This window comes from Dendrobates tinctorius, unplaced genomic scaffold, assembly GCF_039654945.1.
Source record: "Dendrobates tinctorius isolate UK_male_01 unplaced genomic scaffold, ASM3965494v1 ptg000081l, whole genome shotgun sequence".
In the NCBI taxonomy this organism is placed as follows: Eukaryota; Metazoa; Chordata; class Amphibia; order Anura; family Dendrobatidae; genus Dendrobates; species Dendrobates tinctorius.
Window position 1 is genome coordinate 17742395 of NW_027361749.1, and position 13176 is coordinate 17755570.

The window sequence follows — 13176 nt, forward strand, 5'->3', positions numbered from 1 at the left end:
ATATATATACATACAATTACTCTTAAAAGTCTGTGAAATCTTCGGAACCCTATATCTAATATATAAAGCTCAATGTATGTGTTTGTATGTGTGTATGTCCGGGATTGGCATCTGCACCGTCGCAGCTACAGCCACAAAATTTTGCACAATCACATGTCTGGACCCCGAGAGCATCATAGGCTATGATGTGAGGCAAAATTTTAACCCCGCACGTTCCAATTCAAACAATTTTGTACCTAGGTACATAATGGGGAAAAAGTGTATGTATGTGTGTATGTCCGGGATTGGCATCTGCACCATCATAGCTACAGCCACAAAATTTTGCACAGTCACACGTCTGAACCCCGAGAGCATCATAGGCTATGTTGTGAGGTGAAATTTTAACCCCGTGTGTTCCAATTCACCAAACAATTTTGCCCCTATCTACATAATGGGGAAAAAGTGAAAGGAAAAGTGTTGGAGGCAAATTGACAGCTGCCAGATGTGAACAAGGGGGACTTAAAGAGTGAGAGCGATGGCGCCAAAGAGTATATACTGTACATTTGCTAAGGTGGGGCCCTGACATGGGATACTCACCACACACAGGGATATGAACACACACACAAAATGCACCACACACTACCACGTGCTTCAACACATATACCACCCTCAGCACACATTTTACCACACATACACCAACCTCGCCACATAAAAGTCGAAACACAAAAGTCGCCACTCAAAACTCGCCACGCTGTCCCAGAGCTGTTTAAAAGATGAAAAATGAGCTGTGATTGGTTGCTATCAGCAACAGTTTTCTTTGTAGACAGTTGTGGTAACTGAGGCCTATTATTCTTATCATTTCTATGGTGTTATCGTCCTTCTGTAAAGCTGGAAATAACACAATTTATTACCATGCCAACACAGACCACCCTCTGACACAGACTCCAGGGGGAGCCCAGTATCTCACAGGAGAGGATTAGACACACGGCTCAGCAGTCAATATCACACAGGATAGGATTAGATACACAGCTAAGCAGTCAGTATCACACAGGAGAGGATTTGATACACAGCTCAGCACACAGTATCACACAGAATATTATTAGATACACTGCTCAGTAGACAGTATCACACAGAATAGGATTAGATACACGGCTCAGCAGTCAGTATCACACAGGATAGGATTAGATACACGGCTGAGCAGTCAGTAACACACATGATAGGATTAGGTACACGGCTCAGCAGTCAGTATCTCACAGACTAGGGTTAGATACACGGCTCAGCAGATGGTATCACACAGGATAGGATTAGATACACTGCTCAGCAGTCAGTATCACACAGGATAGGATTAAATACATGGCTGAGCAGTCAGTAAAACACGATAGGATTAGATACACAGCTCAAAAGAAAGTATCACACAGGAGAGGATTAGGTACACAGCTCAGCATACATTATCACACAGGATAGGGTTAGATGCATAGCTCAGAAACAGGATGTGCCAAAGGAGAGGACATTTTCATTCCAAGAATTCCACTCATTCCATCTGATTTGTTTTTTGATTTTCAACGCCTCCCAGTTTCCAGTTCAACTGCTATTTGCAATGTCCATTACCAATGCTCAGGGACAGCCCTTGAAAGTAATAGGGATCAATATAAGTAGTAGGGATCGATTTGCAATCTCCATGCTTTTCTCATGGTCAACTTTCGTAATCTGTTCAAGAGTTGGAACTGCCAAAAATCTGTTCATCTTTGCACCAAAAGGAAAAACCAAAAATGTTTATCAAAAGGCTCTTGAATGAGTTGAAAATAAAATATTATCAATACTTGGGTAATCGTTTAGTTAATTTGTGTTGCAAATCTGTAGTGTTGAATATATGATGTGAAATGTTTTTATGTGCAATATAATCATTATAGTTTGTTATAACTAACCACAGTTGGTTACTATGCCCAGGCAACGCCGGGCTCTTCAGCTAGTATATATATTTATTTATTTATAAACAGAGGCATAGTATACACAGAGCGGTGCTTAAAAGTTTGTGAACCATCAGAACTTTCTATATCTGCATTAGTGTGACCTAAAACTACATTAAAAAATAGGTAAAGAGAACCAAATAAAATAGATGAGTTAAAAATATTAGACTTTGTAAATGAGTAAAATGATCCAATATCATGTCTGTGGATGTAAAAGTATGTGAACATTTAGGAATAGCAAATAAATTGAAGGTGAAATTATGAAAATAGAGCCTAGGGTTTTCAGTTAGTGGTATGACAATAGCCACTAGATATAAATATATTTTTTTGCAATGGCGTCTATCAGTGAGTGTGATTTTAAATTTTCTCTTACAGCCGTGAGTTACCCCAGTAGGTTTTTATAGGAACTTTTCTTCGTTTTATCACCTCTTTAACCATTGAAGGAGAATATATGTCTTTAGTCATATTTAGTGATTGGGACTTTTTTTTACTGTGGGTGTAGCCATATACTTTGTCTGACTGCATAGCCAAAACTGCACCCACTCTGGATAGGTAAGTGGTGTCTTAATGTTAGTGGTAAATTTAAGTAGATATGTTTTCTGTTTATTTGTCAAAATATCAGACATTTGACAAATTTTAGAAAGATTAGCAATTTTCAAACTTTCAATTTTTATATCCAGTTAGTCATGCTGTAGAAAATAATTACCGTAACAAATAATACTTCCCATATGTCTACTTTACATTTGCATCATTTTTCAAACATCATTTTTTGGTAGGATGTTTGAAGGGTTGAAAGTTTGTCAGCAATTTATCATTATTTCAAGAAATTTACAAAACCTTTTTCTTTAGGATCTATTCAAATTTAAATAGACTTTGAGCTGCCTATACATTGGAAACTCACCAAAAGTGACACCATTTTAAAACAGCACCCCTCAATTACTTCAAAGCTGATGTCAGGAAATTTGTTAAATCTTCATGGGCTACACAGGAATTTATGTAAAGTGGAATAGAAAAAGAAAAAAGTAAATTTTTCTTCTAAAATATTGCTTTAGCCTCAAATTTTTGACTTTACAGGGTAAAACACAAGTAAATGGAACCACAATTCGTTACCCAGTTAATTCTGAGCTTATTGACACCTCACACATGGTCAGAAACCTCTGTTTGGCCAAATGGCCATGCTCGGAAGGGAAGGACCACCATTTGAATTTTGGAGCCGAAATGTAGCTGAAATAGACTGTGGATGCCATGTTGTACTTGTAGGGCCCCTAAGGTGCCCAAACAGCTCAAAACCCTCACAACTGACCTTATTTTATCAACTACAACACACAAATTTTATCCAGGGGTGTAGTGAGCATTTTGATCCCTCAGGTACTATACAGAATCTGGTAACAGTAGTTCATCATATTGAAAAGTGTTAATATTTTTAGGAAAATGTTGCTTTAGCCCCAAATTTTTCACTTTTACAAGAGGTAACATGTAAAAAAAATTTGCCCACAGAGATACCCCACATGAAGTGAAAATGTTCTGCCTGGACACACGGCAAGGCTTGTCTCACATGCAGAACTACTGTAGGGAAGTGGACTGACCTGTGGAATTGTCTGAAGTATGAAAGAGAATGCGAGATGTGTCATAAATATACTTGATGTGAACTGGTGTATACATAAGGGGAGACAGCTAGAAAGACTAGAAGATGGTGAAGTACTGGGCTTTGGCCACTAGGGGGAGACAAAGAACAGCAGGAAGAGGAGACGGTGCAGTACTAAGATTTGACCACAAGATGGAGATGGAGAGCAGTAAGGAAAGGGCTTAACAGCAGCTTAAAGGCTAGGAAACCGCATAGTCATTGTGGGCAGAGTTACAGGAAGTCAAGAAGGGAATTTCCAGGGAGGGGAATATATAGGGAGAGTGAGTTCCAGAAGGGAGCCAGTCCAGGAGGAGGAGTTCAGCAGAGAAGTAGACTGAAGGAGGAAGAGACAGAGAGGAAGAACTCCGGGAGGGACTGGAAGAAGAAACGATCAGGGGGGTGGCCCCGACAGGAGAGCCACAGGACAGAGGAAGCCCGGGGGTACCAGACGGACAGACTCAGACAGGTGAAGTGCTGTGGTGGTAGGCCAAGGGTAGCCACAGTGAAAGAACCGCAAGGGACGTCAATTCAGAAAGGATAACAAGTGCACGGTACCCGGGCCTGTGTGTACGGAAGCTGTCGTGCTGCTGTGGTCATTGGGAGGATGGCCAATAAAGAGGACCTGTTGAACGTACACCGGTTTCTGTCTCCAGTCTGTTTGCGGCGAAAAAGGACCACCCCCCAGTCGGCTCACGTACCTACACTACCATGCACCAAAACAGCAGAAATATCTACAAGTAACCCTATGTAAAACCCATAGCTGTTTCACAGAACTTTTTAAAATGTGGATGTAAAACCAAACTTTTTTTTCCACTGAAATGTTATTTTAGCCCCAAATTTATAATTTTCAGAACATTTAATAGGGGAAAATGGACCGCATAAGTTGTTACATAATTTCTCCCAAATTCTGTGATACCCTACATGTCATGAGAAACTACTCTCTGGCTATACATCAGGGCTGAGATGAAAGGAGCACTATTTAGCTTTTGCAGCACAGATTATGCTAGAATAGTTTGTAGGCAACAATTAGGCAGCCCTTAAGGTGCCAGAACAGCAGAAAAACCCCCAAAAGGGATCCCATTGTAGAAATTGCACCTCTCAATGAATTCACAATGGGGCTGAGAAGGAGGGGACATTTGGATTTGGGAGCTCAGATTTCACTGGATTTTATCTGAGGGAGTGGGAGCCATGTTGCTTTTCCAGAGTCTTTGCTAACCCCTTTACTCCAAAGGGTGGTTTATGCCCGGGCCCATTTTTACAATTCTGACCACTGTCCCTTTATGAGGTAATAACTCTGGAACGCTTCCATGGATCCTGGTGATTCTGACAATGTTTTCTTGTGACATACTGTACTTCATGATAGTGGTAAAATTTCATTCATATAACTTGCGTTTATTTGTGAAAAAAATGGAAATTTGGTGAAAATTTTGAAAATTTTGCAATTTTCCAACTTTGAATTTATATGCTCTTAAATCACAGAGATATGGCAATCAAAAAACTTAATAAGTAACATTTCTCACATGTTTACTTTACATCAGCACAATTTGGGAACCAAAATTTTTTTTTGTTAGGAAGTTATAAGGGTTAAAAGTTGACCAGCGATTTCTCATTTTTACAACACCATTTTATTTTTAGGGACCACATCACATTTGAAGTCACTTTGAGGGGTCTATATGATAGAAAATACCCAAAAGTGACACCATTCTAAAAACTGCACCCCTCAAGGTGCTCAAAACCACATTCAAGAAGTTTATTAACCTTTCAGGTGCTTCACAGGAATTTTTTGAATGTTTAAAAAAAAATGAACATTTTACTTTTTTTCACAAAAAAAATTACTTCAGGTTCAATTTTTTTTACTTTACCAAGGGTAACAGGAGAAATTGGACTGGAAAAGTTATTGTGCAATTTGTCCTGAGTATGCAGATACCTGATATGTGGGGGGAACCACTGTTTCGGTGCATGGCAGAGCTCGGAAGGGAAGGAGCGCCGTTTTACTTTTTCACTGAAAAATGGTCTAGAATTCAGTTCGGACGCCATGTCAAGTTTTGAGAGCTCCTGATGTGCCTAAACAGTAGAAACCCCCCACAAGTGACCCCATTTTGGAAACTAGACCCCCCAAGGAACTAATCTAGATATGTTTTGAGCACTTTCAACCCCCAAGGGCTTCACAGACGTTTATAACAAACAGCCGTACAATTAAAAAATCATATTTTTTCCACAAAAATGATCTTTTCACCCCAATTTTTACTTTTCCAAGAGTAACAGGGCCCCAAAAGTTATTTTGCAATTTGTCCTGAGTGCGCTGATACCCCATATTTGGGGGTAAACCACTATTTGGGCGCATGGCAGAGCTTGGAAGGGAAGCAGCACCATTTGACTTTTTTGGCTGGAATTGAGATCGGATGCCATTTCGCGTTTGGAAAGCCCCTGATGTGCCAAAACAGTGGAACTCCCCCAATTTTAACTCCAACCCTAACCCCAACACACTCCTAGCCCTAACCCTAGCCCTAATGGTAAAATGGAAATAAATACATTTTTTTATTTTATTATTTTTCCCTAACTAAGGGGGTGATAATGGGGGGTTTGATTTACTATTTATAGCGGATTTTTATGTTTGGCAGCTGTCATACGCTAAAAGACTAATTTTATTGTAAAAATAGTTTATGCATCACCACATTTTGAGAGCTATAATTTTTCCATATTTTAACCCACCAAGTCATGTGAGGTCTTATTTTTTGCAGGACGAGTTGATGTTTTATTGGTACCATTTTCGGCATGTGACATTTTTTGATCGCTTTTTATTCCGATTTTTGGGATGCAGAATGAACAAAAAACAGTGTTTCATGAATTTCTTTTGGGGGGTGCGTTTACACCGTTCCGTGTGGTAAAATTGATAAAGCAGTTTTATTCTTCGGGTCAGTACGATTACAGTTGTACATCATTTATGTCTTTTTTTATGTTTTGGCGCTTTTATGCAATGAAAACAATTTTATATAAAAAATAATTATTTTTGCATCGCTTTATTCTGCGAGCTATAACTTTTTTAATTTTTTGCTGATGACGCTGTGTGGTGGCTCGTTTTTTGCGGGACAAGATGACGTTTTCAGCAGTACCATGCATATTTATATCCGTCTTTTTGATTGCGCATTATTGCACTTTTTGTTCTGCGGTATGATGATAAAGCATTATTTTTTGCTTCGTTTTTTATTTTTATTTTTTAAGGGGTTTGCTAAAGGGGTTAACTAATGGGACAGTTTTATAGGGCGAGTCGTTACGGACATGGCAATACTAAATATGTGTACTTTTATTGTTTTTTCTTTGCTTTCAAAAAATGAATTTATTAGGGAATATTTTTTTTTTTTTAAATTTATTTAGCGATTTTTTTTACAAATTATTTTTACACTTTTTTTTAACTTTATTACATTGTCCCAGGTGGGACATCACTGTCATGTGACAGATCGCTGATCTGTCACATCACAGATCGCTGTGACAGATCAGCGATATGTCACAGGCAGTGCTGGAGGCTTCCTCATGCCGGCGCTTTGCAGTCATGAGGAAGCCGGCTCCCTGCAGGCCCCCGAAGGTCCCCGCTGCCATATTAGATCCGGGGACCTGCAGGGAAGGAGGCCCCCGGAGCAGCACAGCTCTGCTCCGGGGGTCTCAGGGAAGCACGGAGGGAGCCCCCTCCCTGCGCGCTTCTCTCCTATGCCGCCGGTACACTGCGATCATGTTTGGTCGCAGTGTGTCGGGAGTTAATGTGTTGTGGGCGGTCCGTTACCACCCCTGACACATAGTGCCGGGTGTCAGCTGTGATAATCAACTGACACCCGGACGCGATCAGCGGCGCTCCCCCGTGAGTGCTGCTGATCGCACTAGACGTACTATTCCGTCCTTGGGACTTAGGTCCCAGGTCACATGGACAGAATAGTATGTCTAATGTAGGAAAGAGGTTAAACCAGTAATGTGGGAACCCCCTATACTTCCAGTGGCAGGTGACAAACCTGAGAAGAGCCTGGTTTCATGCGGGATAAGTTAAGTTTGTTATTGATAACATTTTGTGGCACATAATTTTTTTTTATCACTTTCAGTATAACTCCGAGATCACATTTTTGTGTTCTACACTGAGCACTTACAACGAGGTTTCTGTATAAATCCCACAAATATGAGATTCAGAAGGAACCCCCAACATAACTACTCACTATAATGAGTTAGATGGAGTCACTTTGGAGTGAGTTTGACATCTCTTCCAGTGATATCGGTCATTTTAGATATGCACAGAATTGTTGTCGACCACACTTGTGCAATAAAAAGATGCCTAAAATGAAGGGACACTGCCGGAAGAGAGACCAGACAGATTCCAAAGTGACTCCATCTGCATCATTATAGTGATTAGTTCCGTAGGGATTTTTGTCTGAACCACGTTTATTTTGGCATGTATATAGAAACTCCGACGTAAATGCCCAGCAAAGAGAGCAATAAATGTGAACCGAGTCTTATTCCGATTTTCGGGAAGTAGACTGAACAAATAGAGTACAGTACAAGAATAGTTCTTATTTTTATTTTTGTGAGATTCACCATGCAGTATATACTGTAAGCAGTAAGGCAGCTTTATTCTTTGAGTCGACGATGACATTACAACGATACCAAGTTTATATAGTTTTCTTTATGTTTCATTATTATCACACAGTAGAAATGCTTTTTTTTATAAAAAAAAATATTTTTTATCAACATATTGTGAGAGCTGTAATTTTTTATTTTTGAATGAAGAAAGCTGTATGAGGGCTTATTTTTTCTGTGACATGATTTTTTTGATACCACATTGGGGTATATAACAATTTTTGATTGCTTTTTATTTAGATGCAGAATGAACAAAAAACAGCAATTTGCTTATTGTTTTTATTTTTTAATTTTGCGTGATTCAGTAAAAATGATGAGACTGTCTTATTCTTTGTGTCAGTATGATACATAGTTTTTTATGGTTTGCTTCTTTTACAGACTAAAAACAATGATTTACAAAAGTGAATTTGCTTCTGACATATTTTGAGAGCTGTAACTTTTTCAAATTTATACCAAATCGGCCATAATAGGGCTTTTTTGCAGGACTGTATGTTGTTTTTATTTATACCATTTTTTTATATGTGAGTTTTTGACCACTTTTTATTATTTTTTGTGTGTCACTATAACGAAAAACTACATTTTTGCCGTTTTTTTATCAATATTTTTTACAGTGTTCGCCGTGTAGGGTCGGTGGGCCGGGCTGGGGAGTGGTCCCTCAATATACGGCGCAGTAACGTACAGACACAAGATGAGGCAGGTTTCGGGTACAACAGGTCCAAGTTTATTCTCTTGCCGTCCGCCTGATGGCCTCCGAAGTACACCACACTTCCATGCACTTCACTTCACTTTACTTCACTTATTGGCACTCCGTTTCCAGGACCGCTTCCCACACACCGTACTTTACACCATGGACATACATATACGCACCGTCCCCTCTTCACTCTTCGACGCTCCTGTCAGATCCGTCACTGTGGCCGCCTTAGGCCCGTAAACCAAGAGTACCTTTACTGATCAGTCGTCTCTCCCTCAGTACGGTATGCTTTACCTCAGTGCCTCGTCTATACTGCGGTACTCTTGTGTCAGTACCACCCCCCTGACGTTCTCTCTCCTCAGTCCCTCTGGTTTGGTTTTCCTCACAGTGCACAAACTGTCGTAGTCCTCCTGTCACTGGAGCTCCCCTGGAACTTTCTGGAACCCTCCTGTCAAATTTATATCATTCCCGGTTCCCTGTAAATCCACCCCCCATGACCAACGGTTTCCTAAGCCCTAAGCTGATGTCAAGTCCTTTGCTCACACTCCTCCCTGCCCTCTAATGGTCAACCCAAGGTACTGCACATCCACTACACTTTCTCAGCTGTTTCCCCACTGTAGTAGCTGACACCTGTCTAAACTGTGCAACCCTTCCTTTCTCTATTCTGACAAGTCTGTCTGTCCGTCAGGTCACCTTCCCTTCAGCCGTACGGAATAAATACAATCATAGCTTTATTATTCATGTAGTTTCAGATGCATCGATACCAAAACTATGTGCATTTTTAAGTTTACTTTTGTTTTAACATAAAGGCCTCTTTTTGTGATTTGTGTCTATTTTTTTGTCTTTTTAAATGTTTACACATTCTTTTTTACATTTTTTAACTTTTTCACTTAGTCCCACTGCAGGATCTAACTGGCCACTGTACATTGGGATCATCAGATGACCTCAGGGTACCAAGGCAACTATTGCAATCTGTGACTATGGTTGTGGGAGCAGCGATGGTGTCATAGGGTGTCTTTTAACCCCCTTTTACATAGTAACATAGTAACATAGTTATTAAGGTTGAAGGGAGACTTTAAGTCCATCTAGTTCAACCCATATCCTATCCTAACTTGCCCTAACATGTTGATCCAGAGGAAGGCAAAAAAACCCATGTGGCAACAGTAAGCTTTTAACCACTTATATGCCACAGTCATGGTTGATATCTGTACTTGTGGTGCCCCTGAGGCTCGTTCGCCACAGAGGTACTGCACCTTCTCCTAAGGTGTAGTGCCCCACCATCTAGGTAAGTTGGTAACTCCTTTCCACACTCCAACACCTGCACCCACACACAGGATAGTTCAGCAATTGAACAGATTGCAGCTTTATGCTTAGAGTATAGCAGAGCACCTTTCATGGGTCCTTGCTTCATAACACGAGATGTGCTGAGAGGTGGGTGGAGTTAGATATATAAAAGGTGGGGAAGGTTTAGAATTACAGGTCAGTCTGACGGGAGGTCAGGTGGGAGAAGGACAGTCAGTCAGGAGAGACTGAGGATGGGTCCGAGAGAGAGAGAGGAAGGAGTGCTGCAGCTGCCTCAGTGATCTGAGCCAGCTGGCATGGGAAAGGAACAGAAGGAGAAGGACGTAGATCTGCAACCTAAGCTTCCTTAAGAGAGAGAAGGAACAGCACGGAACGAAGGAGTAGGAGAACAGAGAGGAGTTGTGGGTTGGAAGAGGAACCCTGCCTATAGGTTCTCAGCACAAGGCCGGGGCCCAGTCCCCGAGGTTGTATGGACACTTATGGTTCTGCAGCAGACACCGGTGGAGTAGTTGGCTGTAAATGCACTACTCCCATCCAAGACTTGGGACACAACAGCAACACGGATAGAGAGCCGGGATCCAGGAGGTCCCTGATCAGGCTACAGCTGTCTGTCATACAAGTAGAGTTGTTAGGAACATCTGACAGGAGGAACTCCAGAGTAATCACGGTACTGGAGCTCTTCACACTACAGGCGCAATAGAGGAGTCATTCAGGACAGGTACATGTTGGCGGAGTGTTGGAGAGGAGAAGCCTCACTTGCCCGGGAGGTTGATCGAGTCTCTGCTCCGGAGGACACGGCATGGAAGCGGGCACCAGTGGTTACCAAGAACTGTGAGTAAAGCGTTGAAACTGCAAGCCCTGGTGTCCTCCATTCCTTCTTGCATCCGCCAGCACTGCTACATCCCCTGCGGCGGACACTACACCATCAAAGTGTCCCCACATCTACACTGCTCTGGGACATTAGCCCTGCCTGAGGAGGGCTGTACCACCATTTCTGCATCCCACCATCTGTCCCAGAGGATCTGTCTGCAGCGTCGGCTTACCATCTCCCTTGCCGAACACCACAGGTGGTGTCACGAACTATTCCATTACACCATTACATTTCCCCATTACTTGGGCGCCCAGGGCCACGGACCGGGTCACTGCTGCTGTGACACATGCCACTGGCACCAGCCTGGTACCGAGTACCCCACAGCCCTGGGGCGGGGCGACCCATACTTAAGGGGTTAATTGGCCTTAATCAGTTCCAAAACTAGTTGGGGCAGATGCTGTATGGTGTCAGCTGTTATGTGCACCCATTGATGTCAAAATTTTGTTGCCTTAAACATCTTTTGTCTGGAATGGTGAAAAAGTAGGCTTAATCAGAAAATGATCTATTATTTAAATCTTGTTCTCATGTTAATTGTATTATTTTGAAAATGTTGTCATTTTCTTTCTATAAATTACTAACTGTGCAGCATTACATATAAAAAATAAAACTCTTGCCATTTTCATGGAGCTTTTTTATACTTTAACTTTCTTTGTTTCTTGAAAAAATACATGTACATAGTAAGTGTCATGGTCCAGTCCGGAGTTTATTTTCTGCTGTCTTCACTCTGGACTGGTCATGCAGGGGTTAATCTTCTCTGCCTTGTTCTGGAGCTAGCTGGGTTATTTCAGTCCATCACAGCCTGCTGACCAGTGTTAGTGATAGCTCAAGCTTCCACTTTACAGCCTCTGACCTTGTACTGTGGTTATCCTCCTGCCTTTGACTGGTATCCACGTGTATGACCCGAACTGATCTTTGACCCCGTCTCTTGGTATTTGTTTCTGCTGCTACGTTCTCTGTCTGTCTTTTGATTCCCCGGCTTGTACCCCAACCACATTTTCTGTTTCACGTTTTTGGACCCCACGCTCATGTTTGGCTTTTTGACCCTCGGCTTGGTATTTTGACTACGTGTATTGCTGCAACTTCTGGTACATCTGCTCCTGATTGTTTCTGACTCGGTTCGTCTGGCCATTCTATCATTACCTGTGACACCTGTGCAGTTGCTCAGTGTTGCTACTCTTAGTGTGTAACCTGTCTTCTCTCACCAGCTCCTCCTGGTGGAGTTTTCACTGCAGTAAGAATGCACTATGGGAAAAAAACATTACCAATTTTGTTTTTATGTAGCATGAAAACCTGATTTAAACAATGGGTATTTTTTTGGTAATACCTTCCCTTTAAGCTGCTTTACAGTGAAATGTCTTGGTGACACCTATAGTCTAAAACACATTTAGTTTTTTCCTGTATTTGGTACCTCTCCCCCAAAGTACATTATTTTACCAGCAGAAAAAATGTGTGAGATGTAAAGCACTTGGTATCTGTAAAACAAATGTGACTATTTTATAATAGTACAAAACTTACCCTTGATTTCTTTTGATAGTATGCATAGATGAGTATCTTCTCCATCTACCGCCATCTATATAAAAATATGAATATGATAACAGAACTTTAAAGCTGCTGTAAAACTGGTATTAGTAAATCTTTAATTTGCTAAAATTTGGACAAGTAGCAAAAATAAAGTGAATCTTGAAATGAACTGAACATATGCAGATGGGGAATGAATGTAGTATGAATCAGGAACTTTAGGGTAGCAGATTTTTTTTTGCTTTGATGTCTTTCTTCCCTCTATGAACTTCAGGATTTATTTGAAAAGCGTTTGACCTTGATTGTCTTTTCTTACACATATAACAATGTCAATGGCTGTTGTATTTTGTCTTGCTTTAATTAGAGCACATGGGGTCTCATGTTAGTTATTGTATACCACTAGGAGTTAGGTGGCTACCTCACCAACAACAACCATTTCATGAATAGGGAAAGGCTAGTGTTAGCATATGTCAAATATAAAATTAATTTCAGACATTTTGTTGTTATAATCTAGTAATAGGGTAGCACAAGATGAAGATGCATGAACAATGTTCATTTAAGAGTTACTTTAGTTACTTGCCATACCTTAAATTTGTGTTACAAGCAA

At 41.0% G+C, this 13176-nt stretch overlaps 1 protein-coding gene across 8 annotated transcripts in view; it reads right to left on the reverse strand.

Annotated features, from left to right (window-relative positions):
• ST18 (ST18 C2H2C-type zinc finger transcription factor) overlaps positions 1–13176 on the reverse strand; it is a 438484-nt gene that overhangs the window by 222460 nt on the left and 202848 nt on the right. For 7 of the 8 annotated variants that reach the window (XR_012233808.1, XM_073583795.1, XM_073583796.1 and 4 more), the window contains one exon: positions 12567–12621. The exons of the other annotated variant lie outside the window; for it this stretch is intronic. Coding sequence is in view for 6 of the 7 variants with exons in the window: in XM_073583795.1 (XP_073439896.1) it covers positions 12567–12621 (55 nt within the window). In the remaining variant the exon portion in view is untranslated. Of the gene's footprint in view, positions 1–12566; positions 12622–13176 lie in introns of those variants that run through there. 8 annotated transcript variants of the gene reach the window in all.